The sequence below is a fragment of the Schistocerca gregaria genome, chromosome 3 (genome assembly GCF_023897955.1).
Source record: "Schistocerca gregaria isolate iqSchGreg1 chromosome 3, iqSchGreg1.2, whole genome shotgun sequence".
Lineage (NCBI taxonomy): Eukaryota > Metazoa > Arthropoda > Insecta > Orthoptera > Acrididae > Schistocerca > Schistocerca gregaria.
The window spans coordinates 250,640,465-250,667,585 of NC_064922.1; the positions used below are offsets into that span (position 1 = coordinate 250,640,465).

At 40.1% G+C, this 27,121-nt stretch overlaps 1 protein-coding gene across 4 annotated transcripts in view; it reads right to left on the reverse strand.

Moving 5' to 3' along the window:
• Positions 1-14,381, reverse strand: part of LOC126353955 (protein saal1) — an 88,294-nt gene extending 73,913 nt beyond the window's left edge. The window contains exons 1-3 of one of the 4 annotated variants that reach the window (XM_050003257.1): positions 14,144-14,378; positions 4,038-4,171; positions 3,805-3,954 (exon numbers count right to left, since the gene is read on the reverse strand). In XM_050003257.1, coding sequence (XP_049859214.1) covers positions 3,805-3,954; positions 4,038-4,166 — 279 coding nt within the window. In that variant the 5' untranslated portion in view covers positions 4,167-4,171; positions 14,144-14,378. Of the gene's footprint in view, positions 1-3,804; positions 3,955-4,037; positions 4,172-12,925 lie in introns of all 4 variants that reach the window. The other 3 variants (XM_050003258.1, XM_050003256.1, XM_050003259.1) reach the window with 3 other exon arrangements.
• Between the last annotated feature and the right edge of the window lie 12,740 nt (positions 14,382-27,121).

The window sequence follows — 27,121 nt, forward strand, 5'->3', positions numbered from 1 at the left end:
CTATATGAAATAAAATCGCCATAACTACTGAACTCTGGGCGGTTTGCTTTAGGACATTTAAATTGCTCGGTTGGCCACGAGGTGTTATGGATATTAGTATGCACTGTATGGTTTGGTTTAGTGAGAAAGCCCACTTTCGTTTGATTGGGTTCATCAATAAGCAAAATTGGCACATTTGGGAGAATAAGAATCCGCATTTTGCGAACTAGAAGTCTCTTCACCCTCAATGGGTGACTGTGTGATGTGCAATGTCAGGCCACAGAATAATCAGTGCGATATTCTTTGATGGCATGGTGAATACCAAATGGTACATGAAGGTTTTGGAAGATGATTTTATCCCCATTACCCAAAGTGACCCTGATTTCGACAAGATGTGGTCAAGCAAGACGGAGCTTGGCACCATCGAAGCAGGATAGTGTTCGATCTCCTGGAGGAGCACTTTGGGGATCGCATTCTGGCTCTGGGGTACCCAGAGGTCGAGGCCACTGGCATGGGCCTCGATTGGCCGTCATATTCTCCGGATCTGAACGCATGTAATTCCTTTCTGTGGGGCTATATTAAAGACAAGGTTACAACAATAACTCCAAAACCACTGCTGAGCTGAAGACAGCCATCCAGGAGGTCGTCGACAGCATCGATGTTTCGACACTTCAGTAGGTCATGCAGAATTTCACTATTCGTCGATGCCAATGATGGCAGGCATATCAAACATGTCATAACCTACATCTGAATTTTTGTAATTATGTTTTCATGTTGAACAAAGTGTATGCACTCTGTGGTTTGTAACTAATTTACATTTATTTTTTTCATGTAGTTCAATAACTGTCACCCTGTATGAAATGCTTAAAACATACGTCTTGAAAACTACATAAAATACATAATGTATTCTATAAATATGAACGAGGTCTGTTAAAAAAATTCTGGAACTTCATCCACAAAGTTTTTCTACACTTACTTTTTAGTTATTGTGCATGGTCTCCTTCAAAATACTCTCCTCCATAACTGATACACCAATTCCAATGTCATTTCCACTTCTGGAAGCAGTCTTGGTATTCCTCTAGCTGGATCATGTGAAGTGCTGTATATGAATTTTCTCATATCTCATCTATCACTGCAAATCTTTGTCCTTTTGATGGGGGTTTTGAAGTTTGGAAATAAAAAATGTCCACAGGGGCCAGGTCTGGAGAGTACAGAGGATGAGGCAACACAATGATTTCGGTTTTTGTACAACAGTCACACACCAACAGTTGAATGTGCAGGTGTGTTAGTGAGATGCAAGAGCCATGAATTGTCTCGCACATTTCAGGCTGTTTCCTTCTCAAATATTCTCAGAGGCATGGCAACACATTCCAATAGTATCATCGATTAACAGTTTGTCCCTGTGGCAAGAATTTCAATGATCTTCCTGACATGAGAGTCGTCGGTAGACACCAAAGGGCATCCTGAAAGAGGCTCATCTTTAACTTCTGCCCAGCCATTTTTAAACCATGTGAACCATTCACAACACCAAGTACAGCTTAAGCACTCTCATTTGGTGTGTCTCTGTAAAGATTTTCTTGAGTTTCATGCAAAATTGAATGCAGATGCATTGCTCCTCTAACTCTGCCACCTCAAAATTCGCAAACTATGTGACAATGTTCTACTCTATACAGCACTGACACAATAACTAACAGACATACAACACTGAAATTTCCGGCAGTTGCACATTAAACACAGACATGTTCAGGAATTCCAACTGAATTTCATTTCAACACACAATTACCGTGAAATTCTGAATGATCCAGAATTTTTTGAAAAGACCTCATAATTGACACGAGTGAAGCCTCACTTTAGTGTGCAATATGTCCACAAGTATAAGTTAAAAATATATAAGTTCAAAATATATAATTGAAGATCAAAAATAACAACTTATTGTATTGTTAAGGTAGGCATATAAATTAAACAGGAAACACACACAACTGTACAGATGCACTGCCCCAGCTGACTGCAACTTGATTGGGATGTGAGGTTCTATCAAGTGGAGTGAACAAGAGGAGAATGGTCGCAGGGAGGGTTGAATAGATGGGAGGGATGTAAACTGTCCTGAGAAAGTCTATTAACAAAGTTTCAAGAACTGGCTTTAAATGATTACTCTAGGGATATACTACAACCCTGAGCTTATCATTCACATAGGGATCGTGAAGATAAAATTAGGATAATTACTGCAGCACAGAGGCATTCAAACACTCATACTTCCTGTGCTCCATACGTGAATGGAACAAGAAAAAACTCTAATAACTGGTATAATGGGACATACCCTCTGTCATGCACCTCACAGTGGTTTACAGAGTACACAAATATAAATGTAGATGTAGAGAGCGGCTGCCTGCAGGGAGGGAGAAGCAGCAAGTGCATGTGATAAGAATGTGGCTCTGATGAGATCACTTCCCCCCATCCCCTCACACAACCACACCACCACCACAACCATCACAATCACAACATATCTGGTCTATGTACTGTAAATGGAAATTCTTCTTAACAAAAAGAAGTAGAAGAAAACCTTTGATCCTATAACATGCCATGGCTCAATCTTCACTAGCTTCTGTCTCACACCCACCTCCATAGCTGGCCGCGAATCTGTACTGCACTCACTCTATGCTCATGTCCTTACCATCGTAACCTCTGTCTATCTCTGTTCTATCTCTTCATCTCAGTCCATTCCTCCTCCACTTCATTATACACCACACACAAATCCCTCTGCCTGTGCCAGAATGAACTGACTTGTGCCATATTCCTATCCCATGTGCTTGTCGCATCTTTGTCCCAGCAGTCAGTTAACCTTTCCATCCCTGCCTTACTTCTGTTCTCTTCTAGCCCACTCCATCTGACAGAACCCCATCGAATTTCAGTGTGCTGCTATGTAATAAACTAGGACAGTGTAGACACACAGCTATGTTTGTATAAATACTTCTTCATGTGGAAAGAATGACAGGTAATAAATTGGAGATACTGTTGGCGGTAGATCAGTTTAATATGGACTGACATTTCTAAGATATAATCAAAGGGAAAGGTGCCAACATCCATATAAGCTACTTGATCTGCAGTGAAATACCATGTAGAATGAAGTGGAGGGAAGTTGTCTTGACTCAATGTCCACAGTGTACAAAAGTCATCAATTAATCTGAACCACACGAAGGGGTTTAAGACTTTTGAGGGTAAGGAAGAGCTGTTCTAAAAAGTCTATGTGGAGGTTTGCACTGGATTGTATGTACAGGCCTTAAAGGTTGAAATCCTTTCAGTGGAACCACAGCATGTAGGAGTTGAGAAATATGTAGGAGGTGGGTGTGGAAAGTTCCAGGTTGGGCCAAGGGATTTAGACAAGCACTGGAGGTCATTATAGACTTAAGGAATGAAATCACTGTGCCAAGACTCCTAGATGAGAAGCTCAGACCGCTGATACAGATTTTCTGGCAAGCAAACAGACATGCCTAGTATATTGCATAGTAGCCTTCATTTGTACAGGAAATTTCTTTATTATCATTGGAGAGAGACTAGGGGATAGAGGTGAGGTGGGTGAGAAAGTTCTCAGAAGTTATTAGTTTGTCTTTAAGTGAGAGTGGGGTATGGTCACAGATAAAAAATGATACAAAATCAGTGTGACAAAATACAATATAGTGACTTCTGGTCACTGAGATGGGTGACAATGATGTGTCCACAACAGGTAGCACATGAAGGAAACCACACAGGTGATTAATTACTACTAAACATAGAGCTGCATTAAAAGAAAAATACACAATATATTAGAAAAGAAGCAGAATTACTTACTATGAGCCTGTTATCCTCAATGGTCATTATAATATGAGTAGCAAGATCCAAAAAGTTATTATTCATAAGAAAGTTTACCACATCTTCCTCAACTGTCATATCCCAAAGAAGGCACAGCTCTTCTTCAAATTCACTTGTGAACTCTGTTATCTGAAGGATTAGAAAATAAAAATCACTTGTACCACGTACATAAAAGTAATTGATGATAATGAGAAAACTAGTGTGAACAATACCTGTGACAGCTTTATTAATGTCTTTAGGACAGATCTCTCACTGTACATTGTGTTGCCAATTCGATCCCCCTTCATTTGCTGCAAGTCATTTTCAGCAGCACCATCAGCAATGAGAGTGTTTAATTCCATTTTATCTGTAAAAGAACAAACAAATGCAGTACCTAAAAGTAAGGTCTCTAGCAAAATCATAAGGCTCCCACCTCCTTTCATGAGCAAACTTTGTGCATTCCATCAAAAATGTCACACTCATGTGCATAAGCTACAAGCACTGCACACTGGCTGGTACTCTTGCCAAAGAAAGAATCTGCAAATCAAAAAGGTCTGTTCTTTTCAAGGTATATTAGCAACACTTCATCTAACCTAAGCAGTTGAAAGTAGCAATTCTACAGCTGGACAGTAGTAGCAGTAGTAATCCTTGTACCCGTGTTAGAGATAAACAGCAACCCCAAAATAGATACAGATGCCGTGCATAGGCAGTGCTTGGCACTGGTACAGAACACTAGGTGGTGCTCACTCCAAATCACATGGGCAAATCAGATGACTCCAATGTGTTCTTTTTAAATGAGCCCGTTGGCTCCTCGAACAAAGAATGGTGCTGAACTTTAACTCTGCCTGCAACTCGTTTATGGATCTACAACTGTATCTTAGTTGCTTCCTGGCCTTTGCACTGTCTAGTGGAATGCCCTTTAAACTTGCGTGCACATCAAGAACACACAAACTCTGCATGCCCACAAACTCTATGGACAAACCAAGCTTGAATACATAGTCTCTTTACAAGGCGGCAGTAGCAACTGGCTGAACAACAACAACAGCAGCAGCACCAGAAACTCAACAAACACCTCCTACATTGATGGCAGCAAAGTAGCCTCTGACAGAGCACAGAACATATTTGATCTTGATGCTTTGCTAGCCTATGGATTCCAAATCTTGGGAACTATTAATTTGACATCTCAGTCATTTTGTTTGAAATGCTGGATGCCTTGTGTTTGGCTGTGCCAATAACCACACAGTTCACACAATGATGAAATAGTTAGCCATCCCCCAATTTTGTTTTTACACTTGGCCTATACTGATCACATTACATGGCAACATCAAAGTATACACCAACAGGTTTTAACAGCAGACCATCTGAATACTCATCTCTCCTACCAGTGGACAACTGTACTGGTAGAAATCTGCTAACCTACTGGCAAACTAAGGGCCCAGCAAGATCTAGGTCCTCAGTGAATGCCAGAATCTCCACCTCATCCTCAGACACAGAGCTTGTAGGTAGCGGTCGTGTGGGTGCCACTGCAGTGCCTTGGTTCTTGGGGGTCTTTTTCTTTTTAGGTTTCTATCTCTGCTCCTTACGTTTGTCCAACGGGGAGGGCTTCACTGATTCAGTCTCAGAGACGCAGGAGGACCGTGAATCCCTACAACCAGCTACCTGCGGTTGCTTCAGCCACTGGCGGGTGTCAGCGAATGGTGCTCTCCGCAGTTGACACAGATGGGAGGTGGAGCACAGGGAGTATTGGGATGTGAAGAATGTCCACAATCCCAACAACTGACACTGGAAGTACAGAGAGAAGACATATAGCCGAACTTCCAGCACTTAAAGCACCGCATCAGGTGAGGGATATATGGCTTTACGCCACAGTGGAAGACCATCACCTTGACCTTCTCGGGTAATGTATAACCCTTGAAGGCCAAGATGAAAGCACCGGTAGCAACCAGATTACCCCGCGGACCCCGGTGGACGAAACGGACACTTAGCTGCTCTAAATTGGTGTGCAGTTCACCGTCAGACTGCAATAGAAGGTCCCTGTGAAATATGATACCCTGCACCATATTTGAAGTCTTATGAGGTGTGATGGAAACAGAAACATCCTCCAGCTTGTCACAGGTTAGTAGAGCCCATGACTGGGGAGACAATGCTGTTTTGATAAAGACCGACCCTGATCGCATTTTGGACAAGCCCTCCACCTCCCCAAACTTGTCCTCTAAATGCACCACAAAAAACTGAGGTTTCATTGCCAAGAAATATTCCCCATCAACTCTCATACATATGAGGTACTATGGTGAATAAGCTTCGCTGCCATCCTTAGCCTGGCGTTCCTCCCATGGTGTGGGCAGGGAGAAAGGGGGGGTGGGGGGGATGGACGATTTGAGGTTATATTTCTTAGCATTGAAGTTAAACCTTGACCACGTAGAGACTGCTGGTGTTTGACCACCAGGAAGAGATGACTACTACGCTTCATGGCGTGTCATCCGTCCTGATGCCACCCACTCCAACCAGGGGCCCTCCTCACGGGTGTCACCCAGCCGCAGCAAAGGCTACCTGGCAGGATTGCCAATGCTGGGAGTCCCAATGTCCCAGAGTGACGCACATCTACTCTTTGGCACAAGTGGGGAGTTAACGGCACAGGCATCAGCAGAGCAATCCCTGTGTGGTCAGGGGGCTACAACCAACAGGGTACACAATGGCCCCACCACAACGAACTGGCTACTGTGCTGGATATCAGGCGCAAACAAGGTAAGAAGTCCATTATCGTTGACAGAAAATGATACTGCACAGAGGATGGAGGGAAACGTAGCCAAGAGGGTGACCTCGCCCAACAACTGGAGGATGAGAGGAAGTGCAGATCCATGTCAACGAAGGATGCGAGAGGTAATACAACTGTACAGCACACTCTCCAGAAGGTGCCACTGAGTAATCATAGGCTGTTCTTTCATGCAGTTGACCTTTAAAAAGCTTGTTTATTTATTTGATTTATTTATTTATTTGTGTGGTACCCATGTTAACTTCTCAATTAAAATAAAAACTGAGGCAAAATTGTTCCATCATTCCTAATATTTGATTACCTAGGTAAAGTTTGGGATGCAGATGCATATCCAGAGTCTACAGAAGTACATGGTGCATGAGTTTTTATAGGGAGAACTAGTGTCCATGGTTCAGGGTCCAATCTTGAGCCTTCTGAATGGCTCCCTGGAGCTAACATTTGGCTCAATTGAACTGGAGCTGTAATGTACACAGAGATCATTTAATACAGCAGTGGGGAAACCTAGGAGCCCACCGGGAACATGTTGCCATTGATGGAGACTACAAAAAGGGTGAATTCTTGATCTATCACTGTGGGAATTTGTTCTATCAGACATGTTGGTTTCTGGCGGATATTGTGACTTGAACATAAAACAGTCGGAGTGAAAATCATGAAACATAGACCTTGCCATTGGTGAGGAGGCTTCCGTGCCTCAGTGGTACAGATAGCCGTACCGTAGGTGCAACCACAACGGAGGGGTATCTGTTGAGAGGCCAGACAAACGTATGGTTCCTGAAGAGAGGCAGCAGCCTTTTCAGTAGTTGCAGGGGCAACAATCTGGATGATTGACTCATATGGCCTTGTAACAATAACCAAAACGGCCTTGCTGTGCTGGTATTGTGAACGGCTGAAAGCAGGCGGAAACTACGGCCCTAATTTTTGCCGATGGGCTGCAGCTTTACTGTATGGATAAATGATGATGGTGTCCTCTTGGGTAAAATATTCCGGAGGCAAAATAGTCCCCCATTCGCATCTCCGGGCAGGGACTACTCAAGAGGACGTCATTATCAGCAGAAAGAAAACTGGCGTTCTACAGATCGGAGCGTGGAATGTCAGATCCCTTAAGCGGGCAGGTAGATTAGAAAATTTAAAAAGATAATGGATAGGTTAAAGTTAGATATAGTGAGAATTAGCGAAGTTCAGTGGCAGGAGGAACAAGACTTTTGGTCAGGTGAATACAGGGTTATAAATATAATATTAAATAGGGGTAATGCAGGAGTAGGTTTAATAATGAATAAAAAAATAGGAGTTCGGGTAAGCTACAACAAACAACATAGTGAAGCATTATTGTGGCCAAGATAGACACGAAGCCCACACCTACTACAATAGTACAAGTTTATATGCCAACTAGCTCTGCAGATAATGATGAAATTGAAGAAATGTATGATGAGATAAAATAAATTATTCAGGTAGTGAAGGGGCACGAACATTTAATAGTCATGGGTGACTGGAATTCGATAGTAGGAAAAGGAAGAAAAGGAAACGTAGTAGGTGAATATGGATTGTGGGTAAGAAATGAAAGAGGAAGCCGCCTGGTAGAATTTTGCACAGAGCACAACTTAATTATAGCTAACACTTGGTTCAAGAATCATAAAAGAAGGTTGTATACATGGAAGAAGCCTGGAGATAATGACAGGTTTCATATAGATTATATAATGGTAAGACAGAGATTTAGGAACCAGGTTTTAAACTGTAAGACATTTCCAAGCGCAGATGTGGATTCTGACCACAATCTATTGGTTATGAACTGTAGATTAAAACTGAAGAAACTGCAAGAATGTGGGAATATAAGGAGAAGGGACCTGGATAAACTGACTAAACCAGAGGTTGTACAGAGTTTCAGGGAGAGCATAAGGGAACAATTGACAGGAATGAGGAAAAGAAATACAGTAGAAGAAGAATGGGTAGCTCTGAGGGATGAAGTAGTGAAGGCAGCAGAGGATCAAGTAGGTAAAAAGACGAGGGCTAATAAAATTCCTTGGGTGACAGAAGAAATACTGACTTTAATTGACGAAAGAAGAAAATATAAAAATGCAGGAAATGTAGCAGGCAAAAAGGAATACAAATGTCTCAAAAATGAGATCGAAATGTAGTGCAAAATGGCTAAGCAGGCATGGCTACAGGACAAATGTAAGAATGTAGAGGCTTATCTCACTAGGCGTAAGACAGATACTACCTACCGGAAAATTAAAGAGACCTTTGGAGAAAAGAGAGCCACTTGTATGAATATTAAGAGCTCAGATGGAAACCCAGTTCTAAGCAAAGAAGGGAAAGCAGAAAGGTGGAAGCAGTATATAGAGGGACTATACAAGGGCGATGTACTCGAGGTCAATGTTATAGAAAGGGAAAATTATGTAGAGGAAGATGAAATGGGAGATATAATACTGCGTGAAGAGTTTGATAGAACACTAAAAGGTGTAAGTTGAAACAAAGCCCCGGGAGTAGACAACATTCCATTAGAACTACTGACAGCCTTGGGAGAGGCAGTCCAGACAAAACTCTACGATTTGGTGAGCAAGATGTATGAGACAGGCGAAATACCCTCAGACGTCAAGAAGAATATAATAATTCCAATCCCAAAGAAAGCAGATGTGAAAATTACCGAACTATGAGTTTAATAAGTCACGGCTGCAAAATACCAACGCAAATTCTTTACATATAAATGGCCAAGCTGCTAAAAGCCGACCTCGGGGAAGATCAGTTTGGATTCTGAAGAAATGTTGGAACACGTGAGGCAATACTGACTCTACAACTTATCTTAGAAGCTAGATTAAGAAAGGGCAAACCTACGTTTCTAGCATTTGTAGACTTGGAGAAGGCTTTTGACAATGTTGACTGGAATACTCTCTTTCAAATTCTAAAGGTGGCAGAGGTAAAATACAGGGAGCGAAAGGCTATTTACAATTTCTACAGAAACCAGATGGCAGTTATAAGAATCGAGGGGCATGAAAGGGAAGCAGTGGTTGGGAAGGGAGTGAGACAGGGTTGTAGCCTATCCCCAGTGTTATTCAATCTGTATATTGAGCAAGCAGTAAAGGAAACAAAAGAAAAATTTGGAGTAGGTATTGAAATCCATGGAGAAGAAATAAAAATTTAAGGTTTCCCGATAACATTGTAATTCTGTCAGAGACAGCAAAGGACTTGGAAGAGCAGTTGAACGGAATGGACAGTGTCTTGAATGGAGGATATAAGATGAACATCAACAAAAGCAAAACGAGGATAATGAAATGTATTCAAATTAAGTCAGGTGATGCTGGGGGAATAAGATTAGGAAATGAGATACTTAAAGTAGTAAAGGAGTTTTGCTATTTGGGGAGCAAAATAACTGATGATGGTCAAAGTAGAGAGGATATAAAATGTAGACTGGCAATGGCAAGGAAAGCGTTTCTGAAGAAGAGAAATTTGTTAACATCGAGTATTGATTTAAGTGTGAGGAAGTTGTTTCTGAAAGTATTTGTATGGAGTGTAGCCATGTATGGAAGTGAAATGTGGACGATAAATAGTTTGGACAAGAAGAGAAAAGAAACTTTCGAAATATGGTGCTACAGAAGAGTGCTGAAGATTAGATGGGTAGATCACATAACTAATGAGGAGGTATTGAATAGGATTGCGGAGAAGAGGAGTTTGTGGCACAACTCGACTACAAGTAGGGATCGGTTGGTAGGACATGTTCCAAGTTATCAAGGGATCACCAATTTAGTATTGGAGGGCAACGTGGAGGGTAAAAATCATAGAGGGAGACCAAGAGATGAATACACTAAACAGATTCATAAGGATGTAGGTTGCACTACGTACTGGGAGATGAAGAAGCTTGCACAGGATAGAGTAGCATGGAGAGCTGCATCAAACCAGTCTCAGGACTCAAGACCACAACAACAACAACAACAACAACAACAACACCAACAACAACAACAACTAGCAAATATTGGTTACTGATGAACGCATTGATCTGAATGTGAAGTAGTCAGAGATATCCAAAGTTCCCGATGAATGTTGGCAAGCAACCTCAGTATCCCCACATTTAGAGTGTATAAAGAATGTGGTAGTGTTACCTAGCATAATGTGTTATTTGCAAACTGAGGAACACAGTAAATCAGTGTGCATGTGTCTGAATGTGTTTTGCATTTGAAGTATATAAGATGGTTGGCGATACGAGGGAATTCTGTAAAGCAAAATAGATAATGGGGTAGATATCCTTTGGATTCAATGCACCACACCAGTCATTCATCAACCACCTTTTTGAGTTTTTTATATATTCAATTCAAGAGAGAGCTCAGTCTGTAGTTGACAAGAATACTAGGATCCTTTCCTGATTTTAATGTTGGGATAATGATAATCTCCCAACACTAGGGGAGAAATTGCTCTTCTGGTCAGAAGTGGTAACAGGACTCAGAATGTTGCTTTTACTATCATTTCGGGGGTGTTTCAGCATTTGGTTATGGATTTTGTCGAGTCTTGGTAATATGTCTTCACATATTGCCAGTGAATTATGCAGTTACTCTTAAATGAGTGTAACGCCATAAGATTAAAAGTGTTTTATACGAATTGGCAGACTCCATTATGCTCTTACAGGACAAGAACAAGGCATGGTAATTACTGAACACAGATACTTCAATGAAATGCAACACAAAGTGTTCAGCCATGACAGAAGGGTTGGTGATAATGTCACCACTGATAAGGATGTTAGAAACTGTTGTCGAGAGCTGTTGGTCATAAGTGCTGCACAGTTTATGCCATATTTCTGAAGATGGTGTATGAACTCTCAATGATAACATATAAAGTTCCCACAATTCCTTTTATTCCCATTCTTATTAAATGTCGAGTTTTCACAGCATGGATTTCTGATGAAGTGGCTGTGAGGAGAGATGTATGTTGCTTCTGTGGCAAGTATGATCATTTCCATTGTTTTCCACTTGATACTGTCAACTCTCTTTGTTACTTAATTTCATGCACTACTTGTGCACTAAAAACTGATCAATTAGATTTTCTGATTGATTAGTGCAATGGGCTTTCTCTCGATTGGAAGTTGAGAATGGAGAGAGTGATAGGAAACTGACAGCAGTTGCATAAATCATTACGGGTGTTCTTCTGGAATACAGGAGTTAGGACTCAGTTACAAATTTAGAGGTCTATAGCAGAGTATGTGCTACTGGCTGCACTGAAATAAGTTGGAGCTCCAGTACTGAACAGGCATAGATCATGCTATGTAATTAATTTATATATTATCTTCCTCTTCTATATGTCTTTGTACTGCCACACAGTTGCTTTTCAGCATTAAAGTCAGCCAGTGACAAGAAGAGTGGGAGAAGTTTTTTCCACTGAGCCACTATATCTTGGTATGTAATCTTCAGTTTGGTAAATATAGGCATTGTAGGTTGTTACCTTGTTTGTCATCTGACCACAGACAGCAATTGCTCTCAGCACAGCATTTTGGAACACTTGTTCACTAAAGATATTGGGTCATACCAGAGTACGGATTCCCCTCATTGCTCTGTTGGCATTAGCATACTTCTCACTAAATCCATTATAGTTTCTTGTGGACACATGGTTATTTTTTAAGAGCCTAGTTTCTTGTAATTACGTGAAGATAAAAGGATAAGTAGTGATCAGTTGGTGGAGCTCAGCAACATGGAGGTAAAACCAGTTACAGTTCCACTGCAGTAATATTATGCAAGAAGTTTTCGTTTAAGCTTTTGGAGAAGTGTTAATTGCCATTTATGTTCCACCTGTGCAACGGGTACCACACCTACAATCATACACAGAGGATTTTCACGTGGAACTGGAGGGAACAGTTCCACTGGTACAAGAGGTCAGAAGGTCAGGAGGAGTGGAGATATCTTCTGCCAGAGGCAGACAGGCAGTCAATCTCACTGGGCATCTAGGATCTGCAGTAGAAAGGATTAGTTATTTTGTCACAATTGTACATGGTGTAGATTTCATTACCTCTCCCTCAAAACTGGGGAGTATTGTTCTGGGCAGGGCACTTCGTAATGCTAAGCCTTCAGCAGTTTCCACATATATGGATGCTGGTGCAACAATAGAGCATATGCCCCATACTGTTTGTTATAACAGCCCACAACTAAAACTGAAAGTAAATTCAGAAATGCTATAGTACATAATAGAACATCCAACTACTATCTTAATGCATATTACATACCTACTAGTACATTTTACATCAACTATGAAAAGTGCAAGAGAACAGGCCACTATATAACTCTTATCAAAAGGAACAGTAGGTATACCATTAAATTTAGAAAACTAGTAAGTTCTGAATTTTAAAATGTTCCATATTGTTCACTGCTAGACTACCTGGATAACTGAAGCCTTCGATACTGTTTCATCAACTCACAACCACACTGTCACCTTCAACCTAAACTAGGCCTCAGGCTACACTACAAATCAGCATGTCACAAGAACTATATTCTGAATTCACATTTCTTGGCTCTGTCAACTCTCAACTGAACTGTCACCCATCAGCCTAATCTGTTTTTCAAACTACACTACAGATCAATTTTTCATCACACGCTACCTACATTCCAAAAAATAAGAGTGTAAGTGTTCTGATTTCTTCCTATTAGCATTCATATGACGTCATATACAACACTATTACTTCATGGTATGAAGCCGATATTTGATATCAATAAGTTCAGTTAGCTCCCATAGTCATCTAGCACACAATATGATTTAGTTGCATATGCCAAGTCAGATGTTTGGGAGGTTGATGGTTTAAGGATGATACTATGGTGTCAAATGCACTATTAAAAGAGAGAGCCATTGTCAGGGAACATTGCGTTAACGACATAGTATCATCATTGATTAAATCTGACTGTCCACTTTTCATAAATAATGCCATCTGCAACGAAACGTAGTCTACTTGCAGCCAAATCAAGCTGCAACTTTATAAAACTATGAGTGAATAACGTTTTAGAAACGATCAGACAAAATTCTGTGGAATTTAGTGCGGTATGTTTGAATAACTTCATCTATAAAGTGACACGACCTATGTCACAGATAGTTCAGTCTCAAATAGCTATTGAGAAAGAAACCAATCGAAAGAGACAGGTGCCAATTTAAATATCAAGTTCTGACGATTTCCATAAAACCAGTGTGGAGGATTTAACGAATTGGGCACACAGTTGCCAAAAAAATTGCACGACGTTAATGATCGAAACTGTGGATCGAGATATTTAAGCCTTTTTTCCACCTTTCGCCTTCATCAGAAAAACCGTATCTGTTGGATGAAACAATAAAGGTCAGGGTTTAGCGTCCCATTAAAAAATGATGGTATCATCACTGATACATCATTTAGAAATACTCTTATAAATATCTGGACTTCCTACTATTTGCGATGTTTCAAGCTGTACAGGTTTCCAAAAGAAAGGAAAACCCAGAGAAACACGTTTCGTAAATCCTTTTATTCTTACGGACGACATCTTACGTGATTTGGAACATAAGTTAACTATAGAGAAGTTTCATACATTATACGTCGCACACTGATTAGTTAAGTATGATATGAGACTAACCTACGTGAAACTAAAATTTGTGAATCAGACTCGTGTCGATATAGGGCGTCGTCGTCGTTTATGTATGAAGCGCAACAACGTCATCTCTCTAAAATCCCACAACACCGTATCAAAACGTTGCACAACATGCACCCTTCCAACAAAACGCGCTATAAACACAGCTGATACAGCACACTGTTTTGTTGCTGTTTGCCAACAATATCTGTGATCTAGACACTAGTCCAAGGAGGTTACACATGCCCAAGGAATTGCCGTAACCATGGAGGTAAAAATAAGAGGAGTTGTCATGACGTCACAAACTTGAAGCCGACCGAAGTCAAGATCCGCCATGTTAGCTACCCCAAAACATTCGCTTCTGGTAGTTTGATTACGTGTAGTCGTGAAGTGTTTTGATGAAAAATGCCGACTTGCGTCAGTTACTAGTGTACTAATCGTTCTGATTGTAGTCTAAAGTTTAAACAAATCCCACTTCATTCGTAAGTGGACTTATTTAAGCGCTATTTTCTTATATATACGTGAAGTTCTGATGCACTGTATAAGTTCTACAGTATGGTCTTATTTCTGTGATTTGACTTTAGATTTCCTATCAGTTCAATGTCAAGAACTCTCTGGAGGTGAGCAATACACTTGGTTTTCATTGTTTGGTTATTCCCAAGTAACTGAAAAGTCCTGCAAGAAATATCCTGGAAATGGGGACTAATGTTCTAAAATGCGATAATTTAATATAAAAGTAGTGTAACTTCATGTAGTTAATTAAATCTTCAGTAAAATCTTTGGAACACATGTTACAGTGGTTAAATTATGAGTACTTAAAGGGTTACATATTTGTTAAAGCAAAGCTCCCAGTCTATGTCCAGGCTGTTTAGATCATTACATTAACCAGTGCTGTCGTGTTACCCTGTAAATTGCTGTTATTTGCTACACTGAATGTTACTTGGTAGGTACAATTTAAAAGTAGATGTGTAAACTACAATGGGCCTGACAATCTTAAATTCCGTTCTTTTCCTTCGTAATTTAACGAACCTTTCACTTTGTTGACATGACAGCTGGCTTGTTTATATGATCCCTGCACACATCTATGGGGCACCAAAAGAAATAAGACAAGTTTCTTGCAAACTTGAACATTTAAAAGTTACATTTGACTTGAAAATGCAACGAATACAAATCGGTGCCTCTAAACTATCAATCATCGCTTTTGGAGTTCTGGCTTTATCAATTATCGACACAGACACAATGAAAGTGAATAGAAATGGATTACGAAAGCACAATTTTCATAGCACATACTTCTCTTCACGTTTATTCGAAGTGTATAAACAAAAAGGAATTACAATACTGAGGACAGAAGCTTCATATTTTGGTGTCGTATTACTGTATCGAGTACCAGGCAAACGGTTGAAGTTGCGTTCCGTATGCTGTGTTGTTCACTAAAACAGTGTAACATTTACCACGTAAAATAAATATTGCGTGCACACGACAGAAATAACGAACAAGAAGGCATTGTAAACACTCGTCTGCTAATGTTTTGGGGGATCCAAGATGGCGGCAGGTCCCGACCACTGGTTTCAAAACAACGTACAGCTAAGTCCCCAGCGGCATCTCCCCTCACTCTACCTCCATGGCCGTAACCAACGGGTTAAAATTTTAACTTGTTGGCCGTAACTGTGTGTTCGTCAAAGAGTAAAGAATGCGGATCATGCGACGTCCATTGCTCGCTGCGTTAGATGAATTCTTCGACCTTAGGACATCATAAAAGATGAACAATAATAGCGCACAAACTTGGAAGTGTTAGTCGTGGTTTTGTGGTAAGAAACGGTCAGTTACGAAACCGAAATAAGATTGTTTGGTTTTTGCTGTATCCTCATCTATGCGTTCGTAGAAGGCTCAGGATCTTTATTATTCGTGTAATAGAAGTATGTTCTACAGTATTCGATGATACTTACATATAAGAGAGTGCGCTCTCAGGAAATGTTCTTCTTAGATTTTGTGACTCCAGTTTAATAAAAACACGAAAACTGAAATTCCTGCTACTTACGTAAACATTTCGCTGTTTTTTCCCAAATATGTCGCGATTTCAGATGGTATCGTTAGGCAACAAACTAAGAGGACTGCTTAAACTGATATGAGTGAAATGAGCAGCAATGACATTTATATTCTTGCTTGTCTCACTCATTTAGCAGCGATCGAATCGTTAACAACGCTTTCGTAAATTCGACGGCCAAGATGAAGATTGCACCACACACCGAGTGTGGAACGTCATGTGACTCGAACGCAGTTGAAGACTGAACGCCTGTTGTAGCTGCCTCGTTGAAAGAGTACGAAAATCATTGCGGAAGACGGTGATGTCGTACGCCTTCAGAAAGCGGACTGAATTTCACACAAGCAGAGAAGTCTGCCAATCTGTAAAGCAACTGTTGTTAATAGCAGACACCAGTTATAGCAACAATGAATATCAAAGGGTAATTAAAACAAGTAGAAAACTTTGTATGTTCAGAAACTTGTGTAAAGAAGCACTAGAGCCCTATCTCAGTGAGGAACTTGGAACTATTAGCTCAGGACAGGAGCATGCAGAAGAACTAAGACTAAGGTTTAAAAGGATAGTTGACAGTGCACAGGGTAGACATGTACTCAATACAACAGTTTGTGGTGAGGCCGATCCTCCATTTTATATAGTCTCTTTAAAGAAGCATCTAAAGGAACAGAAAGTGTTGCATAATAAGCACTAAGAAAGTGTAGAAATATATAGACAGAGAGATGCTGAAAGAAATGTGTTTGGCAGTCAAGAGAGCCTGCAAAAAGCCCTCAGTGAGCAGAATATTGCTGAAAGAGCTTTCACAAAAGCCAAAGAATTTGTGGTCATATGTAATGGCTCTTAGTGGCACTAAAAACATGTCGTTAGCAGCAGAAATATACCAGCTGGAATTGCCATTGGTTGTAAAACTGAGGTATGGTTTTTATATGAATTGATTGTGAGTACTCTCCGTTAGTTACTACATTATTTTCTAAATTAAGGTATAGACAATACTATTTTAGTTTGCTAGTCAGATGTAAACCTGTATAAGCTGCGAAACCGGTCATTTGAATAAAGGATAATTTAATAGTTGTTGTGGTTCTTCAGTTATCAAGATGTAATATCGTAATGATCTTTGCATACACTAGAAAATAAACAGCCAAATATTAGTGACAAGGAAGAATATGAATGATGTTGTTGTTGTTGTGGTCTTCAGTCCTGAGACTGGTTTGATGCAGCTCTCCATGCTACTCTATCCTGTGCAAGCTTCTTCATCTCCCAGTACCTACTGCAACCTACATCCTTCTGTATCTGCTGACTGTATTCATCTCTTGGTCTCCCTCTACGATTTTTACCCTCCACGCTGCCCTCCAATACTAAATTGGTGCTCCCTTGATGCCTCAGAACATGACCTACCAACCGATCCCTTCTTCTGGTCAAGTTGTGCCACAAACTTTTCTTCTCCCCAATCCTATTCAATACTTCCTCATTAGTTATGTGATCTACCCATCTGATCTTCAGCATTCTTCTGTAGCACCACATTTCGAAAGCTTCTATTTTCTTCTGCTCCAAACTATTTATCGTCCATGTTTCACTTCCATACATGGCTACACTCCATACAAATACTTTCAGAAATAACTTCCTCACACTTAAATCAATACTATATGTTAACAAATTTCTCTTCTTCAGAAACGCTTACCTTGCCATTGCCAGTCTACATTTAATATCCTCTCTACTTCGACCGTCATCAGTTATTTTGCTCCCCAAATAGCAAAACTCCTTTACTACTTTAAGTATCTCATTTCCTAATCTAATTCCCTCAGCATCACCCGACTTAATTCGACTACATTCCATTCTCCTCGTTTTGCTTTTGTTGATGTTCATCTTATATCCTCCTTTCAAGACAGTGTCCATTTCGGTCAACTGCTCTTCCAAGTCCTTTGCTGTCTCTGACAGAATTACAATGTCATCGGCGAACCTCAAAGTTTTATTTCTTCTCCATGGACTTTAATACCCACTCCTAAATTTTCTTTTGTTTCCTTTACTGCTTGCTCAATATACAGATTGAATAACATCGGGGACAGGCTACAACCCTGTCTCACTCCCTTCCCAACCACTGCCTCCCTTTCATGCCCCTCGACTCTTATAACTGCCATGTGGTTCCTATACAAACTGTAAATAGCCTTTCGCTCCCTGTATTTTACCCCTGCACCTTTAGAATTTGAAAGAGAGTATTCCACTCAACATTGTCAAAAGCTTTCTCTAAGTCTACAAATGCTAGAAACGTAGGTTTGCCCTTCCTTAATCTTTCTGCTAAGATAAGTCGTAAGGTCAGTATTGCCTCACGTGTTCCAGTATTTCTACAGAATCCAAACTGATCTTCCCCGAGGTCGGCTTCTACTAGTTTTTCCATTTGTCTGTAACGAATTCGTGTTAGTATTTTGCAGCTATGGCTTATTAAACTGATTGTTCGGAAATTTTAACATCTGTCAACACCTGTTTTCTTTGGGATTGGAATTATTATATTCTTCTTGAAGTCTGAGGGTATTTCGCCTGTCTCATACATCTTGCTCACCAGATGGTAGAGTTTTGTCAGGACTGTTTCTCCCAAGGCTGTCAGTAGTTCCAATGGAATGTTGTCTACTCCGGGGGCCTTGCTTCGACTCAGGTCTTTCAGTGCTCTGTCAAATTCTTTACTCAGTATCGTATCTCCCATTTCATCTTCATCTACATCCTCTTCCATTTCCATAATATTGTCCTCAAATATATCGCCCTTGTATAGACCATCTATATACTCCTTCCACCTTTCTGCTTTCCCTTCTTTGCTTAGAACTGGGTTTCCGTCTGAGCTCTTGATGTTCATACAAGTGGTTCTCTTTTCTCCAAAGGTCTCTTTAATTTTCCTGTAGGCAGCACCTATATTACCCCTAGTGAGATAAGCCTTTTTATATTTTGTCCTTTCATCAATTAAATTCAATATTTCTTCTGTCACCCAAGGAATTTTATTAGCCCTCGTCTTTTTACCTACTTGATCCTCTGCTGCCTTCAGTACTTCATCCCTCAGAGCTACCCATTCTTCTTCTACTGTATTTCTTTTCCTCATTCCTGTCAATTGTTCCCTTATGCTCTCCCTGAAACTCTGTACAACCTCTGGTTTAGTCAGTTTATCCAGGTCCCTTCTCCTTATATTCCCACATTCTTGCAGTTTCTTCAGTTTTAATCTACAGTTCATAACCAATAGATTGTGGTCAGAATCCACATCTGCGCTTGGAAATGTCTTACAGTTTAAAACCTGGTTCCTAAATCTCTGTCTTACCATTATATAATCTATATGAAACCTGTCATTATCTCCAGGCTTCTTCCATGTATACAACCTTCTTTTATGATTCTTGAACCAAGTGTTAGCTATAATTAAGTTGTGCTCTGTGCAAAATTCTACCAGGCGGCTTCCTCTTTCATTTCTTACCCACAATCCATATTCACCTACTACGTTTCCTTTTCTTCCTTTTCCTACTATCGAATTCCAGTCACCCATGACTATTAAATGTTCGTGCCCCTTCACTACCTGAATAATTTATTTTATCTCATCATACATTTCTTCAATTTCATCATTATCTGCAGAGCTAGTTGGCATATAAACTTGTACTATTGTAGTAGGTGTGGGCTTCGTGTCTATCTTGGCCACAATAATGCTTCACTATGTTGTTTGTTGTAGCTTACCCGAACTCCTATTTTTTTATTCATTATTAAACCTACTCCTGCATTACCCCTATTTAATATTATATTTATAACCCTGTATTCACCTGACCAAAAGTCTTGTTCCTCCTGCCACTGAACTTCGCTAATTCGCACTATATCTAACTTTAACCTATCCATTTCCATTTTTAAATTTTCTAACCTACCTGCCCGTTTAAGGGATCTGACATTTCACATTCCGATCCGTAGAACGCCAGTTTTCTTTCTCCTGATAACGACGTCCTCTTGAGTAGTCCCCGCCCGGAGATCCACATGGGGGACTATTTTACCTCCGGAATATTTTACCCAAGAGGACACCATCATCATTTAATCATACAGTAAAGCTGCATGCCCTCGGGAAAAATGACGGCCGTAGTTTCCCCTTGCTTTTATCCGTTTGCAGTACCAGCACAGCAAGGCCGTTTTGGTTATTGTTACAAGGCCAGATGAGTCAATCATCCAGACTGTTGCCCTTGCAACTACAGAAAAGGCTGCTGCCCCTCTTCAGGAACCAAACGTTTGTCTGGCCTCTCAACAGATACCCCTCCGTTGTGGTTGTACCTACGGTATGGCTATCTGTATCGCTGAGGCATGCAAGCCTCCCCACCAACGGCAAGGTCTTTGGTTCATGATATTGAACCTCATATCACTCACAGCAATTTAAACTGTCCTCTACGGTTCCTGCCTGACCACACACTTGGAAATCACCACATATTTAGAAATAAACATTGAAATAGTTGTGGCAAAGAAGAATATGAATTTTGTTGCTGCACATTCCGTAAGAGCAATTTAAGCTCTCCTCTTCCGTTCCTATGCAACCACACACTCGGAAATCGCCACATGTTCAGAAATAAACAACCAGATATGTATTTCATCCTTAGTTTTCTATCACATGGAAAAATAAACAATATCGACTACTGGAGAACATACTTTTATTACATTTATAAGAAAGTGCAAGTCTTTGATAACAATGATAAGATGAAGAAGTATTAACGTATACAGGAACATGAACCTACTTCCTATATGTCAACAACACTAAGATAAAAAAATTAATATGCACAGGGATATGACTCTACTTCCTCTAAATCTGTAATCCACAGCACCATCAGTTATGCAACACTGTGCTCATACGATTTTCGTCATTTGTTTTCATTGTCATAGACTCTCTTAGAGGCATATGTTGTTGATGTGTCATTAACTATTACTGAATTTACTGATAAGGGTGTCACGTTTGTGATAAACACTCAATGTGCTGTTTCCTTAAAATAGCATATTGTAGTTTATAATACAAAACAGTTAACAAATCAAACTGAACAAGTTGACTCCTGCATAGAGAGAAACATAGTGCCTCCGGCCCTAAACAGAAGTGGTATAATTTCGCCATTAACGTACACTGCACCAAAGTTAGTGTCCAGTCACTCATGGACAAGACAAGAGCCGAAATTGAATACACCAAAGCAAAAGTAGAAATACTTAAGTCTCTTTTCAAATGTTCTTTTACCAAGGAAAAACCAGCACAGTCCAATCTTCACACCACTGAAAAGATGACTGAAAGAGGAACTTGTGTCAGTGGTATTGAGAAACAGCTGAATCGTAAAAACGGAACAAAGCTCCCAGGCCCCATGGATCCTTACAAATTCTATACCCAATATGTGGATGGGTTAGCCCATATGTTAATTATAATAAATCATAGATCTGTCAAACCAAAAAAACGTGCCCAGAAGCTGGAAGAAAGCACAGGTCATATCTGCCTACTTAGTCCAGTAACGCTGCACAAAAAGGCCTTTTACTTGTAAAAAATGAGGTAGAAGATTTTATTTTTGTCTTATTTATATCGTTGACAGTATGTTTATTCCAAGTTTTCGACCTCCAAAATCATTGGGGCAACTTTTTGTGGCCATAAAAATCAAGAAATTTTGGCACTTTTTCAGTTTTTTGCCTATTACTAGGAAACTAAGCAGCATATTAAAATATTGCCCATACAAAAATGAATTAGTATTAAATTTTGCATTGAATGACTTGTTTCAGTGTCTAAATCGGGTTAGCCATTTGGTCACAATCAGTTGTCACAGTTCGTTCATTTTTACCACCTTAGCTAAAAAGTCGGCTCTAATGGCTGTAGTTCAAAAGCGTCTACTCCAAATTAAAACTGTCAAGTTATCAAAGGTTGTGTTGTTGTAGTCTTCAGTCCAGAGACTGGTTTGATGCATGTATAGAGGTATGGAGCTTGAAATTTCATGTTACAAAGGCATCCAGTTTTTGAACATTCTTACACTTGAAAGTCAATTTAATTTTATTTGTTTTTTTTTTGTTTTTTTTAGTCAAAATGATCTCTAGATAAGCGAAATAAAAATGTGTTGCATTGTCACATGCTGTGATTTCTGCAGTAAGCCCATGGTCACTTCTATCTTCAGGTTTGACTGGGCTCACTGCTTTCATGTACGAAAGATTCGGATCAAGCTTTATTGTCGGCGCTCTTTAAGTGCAATTGGATTTGCGATTCCAATAATGGAAGCTTCTCTATTGGAGTCGTCTTTGAATGCACGAACTGAGCATCCTGACATAATCAGCTCAGCTCATCTCTGATTTCATCGATTTTAACATCTACGCTACTGACAAGTTGAATACTTTCCGTTCCATGCAAGGAATCATGGCAGTCTCACCCCGCATAGCTATGGAGTCTGAAAAGAACATTGATCGGAAAGAAGACGTTCAACTTCTGAATTTTTGTCTACTCAAGTGATGTTTCGCAAAGGGAACAAAGTCTTCAGAATGACCTCGTCATATAATGATACCAGGTTCTTCATCAGATACCATTTTCAATGAAGATACAAAAGTAGGAGAAGTTTCTCGCAAATAAGAGGAACAAGAACCACTTGATTTTTTTTGCCCATGATGGATGGAGGTATCCAAGTGCTACAGGCAGAAGAAGATGCCAGTTCATTAATAGTGGAAACAGCTATTTCCCAAGTTGCTGAGTCTGACAGTGAGGCAGTTGTAAACGTGAACATTGGCATGCTTGTTCTCCTGAAAGGTCGAGGAAACAACTACAACAACAACCTGTACATTCATAAACTGAGAAGAGGGAAATCAGCAGGAGTGGTACTGCAGTAATTCTTTCAGTTTCAATTCTGGATTTGCCCTTTTCAGTCATGCCTTCTAGGGATCTGATACCATATTCTCTTTTTTTTGGCTAAGGAACACGGAAATTACAAAACGTTATGGAGGGACAACCACACATCAAAGTACAAGCTGCTGAATTTGCTTAACCCTCAATCTCTCAAGACTTAATAGCACAGGCAGGAGAATAACTGATGTTGACACTGTATTTGAATTCCAACTGCGCGACTTTGGACGAGCTCAGTTACGACTTTTTGTAGAGTCTGCCCCAGGAAAAACTATCAAACATGAAAGGCTACCGCCAACATTGGGCTCAGCAAGGTGGCACTCATTGCGTTCCTGCCACCGAGTGCAATCTTTGCTGGGGAAGAAAACTGATCCACGCCAGTGGGGCTGAAAGAAAAACTTACCAGGCTTGAGACTTGCTTCCCATGACAATGACGAAATATGCAGCATCACATACAGTACTGAAGATTATTTCTTGTTCGTACATAACAGGATACACAGAAGTATATGGATGCCGCAAATTTGGATCGAACTGCTCCTCGACGTGCAAACACGACTTATCTTGCGAGAACGCCACAGATTTTGGCTCGACAAGGATGAGGAAGAGACAGCAGATATGTTCAAGGACGGGAAATTTGGTGAAGGTGCCACAATGGATCCTGAAGATCAAAAGCTGGACCAGGTCCTGATACTGTCTGCCGAATGACCTCAATGGAATGGAAATTTGATAAAATGTTCAACTCTGATATTTAAATGTTTTTTAATGTTGTCAGGAAGTTTTATTTTCTCATTTGTACAATTTTTTAAATTACTCATATGTAAATACATATTAGCCATTACTGTTTACTTGGTTTTCATTTTAGCAGGCCACTCTTACCAATTAACACATGAACAAAATCGAATAAAAATATACATTAATGAATAAAATTAAAAAGATTCACATAGAGAACACAAATTGCTTTTGAGAGAGCCGTCTTCTCACTGGATATTTCATTGGATAATTATCACTGAAAAGAAAAACAACAAAATGACATTACTTCGGATTTCAAGTGTATAAACACTTAATAGTGCCTAAAACTGTAACACTATATGATTTTGTAACATGAAATTTCATACAATACAACTTTGATAACTTGACATTTTTCATCTGGAGTAGATGCGTTTGAGCTGCAGGCGTTGGAGCCGACTTTTTAGCCAAGTTGGTAAAAATGGACGAACTTTGACAACTGACTGCGGTCAAACGGCTACACTGATTTTGACATTGGAGTGGATCATTTTAGGCAAAATTTAATGCTCTTTCATTTTGATAAGGGTAATACTTTCAGTAGGATGCATAGTTTCCGAGTGATAGGTGAAAACCTGAAGAAAATAAAGGAATTTCTTGGTTGTTTTGGACACAAAAAGTTGTCCTGAGAGTTTTGGTGGCTGAAATCTTGGATTCAACATACTATCAACTACATATACGAGACAAAAAATAAGATTTCCTTCCTCGTTTTTTTGCAAGCAAAAAGTACCCCATTATCAGACTAATAAGAAGGGTAGCAGAAGCGATCCACCAAACTGACATCCACCATCCTTGACATCCATTTGTTGTAGAATCTGAAAACATATTCTGAGCTCACCTTTAATGAGGTACTTTGAACAGAATGACCTCCTCCCTGCCAACCAGCATGGTTTCCGAAAATAACGATCATAGAAAACCAGCTCACACTTTTGTCACATGACACCCTGAAAGCCACACATCAAGGCAGACAGGTAAGCACGCTGTTTCTCGATTTCCATAAAGCATTTGACTCAGTACAACACCTACACTTATTATCATAAGTAAGATGCGTGAAGCGTTCAGTGAATTCGAAAGTAAAATTCTATGTACCGATTTGATAGAAAATCCTAGGAAGTTCTGGTATTACGTTAAATCAGTAAGTGGATCGAAAAAGCATATCCAAATACTCTGGAATGATAATGGCATTGAAACAGAGGATGACAGGCGTAGAGCTGAAATACTAAACACCTTTTTCTGAAGCTGTTTCACAGAGGAAGATCGCACTGCGGTCCCTTCTCTGAATCCTCGCACGAACGAAAAAATGGCTGACATCGAAATAAATGTCCAAGAAATAGAAAAGAGGAAAGTCCACTGGACCTGACGGGATACCAATTCTATTCTACACAGAGTACGCAAAAGAACTTGCCCCCCTTCTAACAGCTGTGTACCGTAAGATTCTAGAGGAATGATTGGAAAAGAGCATAGGTAGTTCCAGTTTTGAAGAAGGGTCATCGAGCAGAGGCGCAAAACTATAGGCCTATATCTCTGACATCGATCTGTTGTAGAATTTTAGAACATGTTTTTTGCTCGATTATCATGTCATTTTTGGAAACCCAGAATCTACTCTGTAGGAAACAACATGGATTCCAGAAACAGCGATCGTGTGAGACCCAACTCGCTTTATTTATTCATGAGACCCATAAAATATTGGATACAGGCTCCCATGTAGATGGCATTTTCCTTGACTTCTGGAAGGCGTCGGATACAGTTTCGCACTGTCACCTGATAAACAAAGTTAGAGCCTACGGAATATCAGACCAGCTGTGTGGCTGGATTGAAGAGTTTTTAGCAAATGGAACACAGCATGTTGTTTCATGGAGAGACGTCTACAGACGTTTAAGTAACCTCTGGCATGCCACAATGGACTGTTATTGGACAATTGCTTTTCACAATATATATAAATGTCCTCGTATATAGTGTCGGAAGTTCCATGCGGCTTTTTGCGCATGGTGCTGTAGTATACAGACAAGTTGCAGCATTAGAAAATTGCAGCGAAATGCAGGAAGATCTGCAGTGGATAGGCACTTGGTGCAGGGAGTGGCAGCTGACCCTTAACATAGACAAATGTAATGTATTGTGAATACATAGAAAGAATGATCCTTTATTGTATGATTATATGACAGTGGAACAAACATTGGTAGCAGTTACTCCTGTAAAATATCTGGGAGTATGCGTACGGAACGATTTGAAGTTGAATGATCATATAAAATTAATTGTTGGTAAGGCAGGTGCCAGGTTGAGATTAATTGGGAGAGTCCTTAGAAAGTGTAGTCCATCAACAAAGGAGGTGGCTTACAAAATACTCGTTCGACCTATATTTGAGTATTGCTCATCAGAGTGGGATTCGTATCAGGTTGGGTTGACGGAGGAGATAGAGAATATCCAAAGAAGAGCGGCGCATTTCGTCACAGGGTTATTTGGTAAGCGTGATAGCGTTATGGAGATGTTTAGCAAATTCAAGTGGCAGACTCTGCAAGAAAGGCGCTCTGCATCGAGGTGTAGCTTGCTGTCCAGGTTTCAACAGGTTGCGTTTCTGGATGTTGTATCGAATATATTGCTTCCCCCTACTTATACCTCCCAAGGAGATCACGAAAGTAAAATTAGAGAGATTCGAGCGCGCACAGAGGCTTTCCAGCAGTCGTTCTTCCCGTGAACCATATGCGACTGAACAGGAAAGGGAGGTAATGACAGTTGCACGTAAAGTGCCCTCCGTTGGGTGGATTGCGGAGTATAAATGCAGATGTAGATGTAGATCATATGGATATCAAGTTATATTTGTAACTGGTTTGGGGATTTCTTGGTAGCTTGGATGGAGAGTCATTGACAGATGTCGAATTAATGTCTGGTGAACCCCAGGAAGTGTGTTGGGTCTCTTGCTACTCATGTTGTATATTAATGACCTTATGTATAACATTAATAATCACTTCAGACTTTCAGCAGATGATGCAGTTATCTACAATGAAGTACAGTTTGAATGAAGCTGCACAAATACTCAGTTAGACATGATAAGATCTCAAAGTGGTGCAAAGATTAGCAGCTTGGTTTAAATGTTCAGAAGTGTAAAATTGTGCACTTCACAAAACGACAAAATGTAGCATCCTGTGACTATAATATATGTGAGTCACAGTTCTATTGGTAAACTCATACAAATACCTGTGTGTAACAAGGACATGAAATGGAACGATAACATACCCTCAGTAGTGGGTAAAACAGTTAGCATGCTTCGGTTTATTGCCAGAATGCAATCAGCCTATAAAGGAGATTGCTTACAAATCACTCGCGCGACTCGT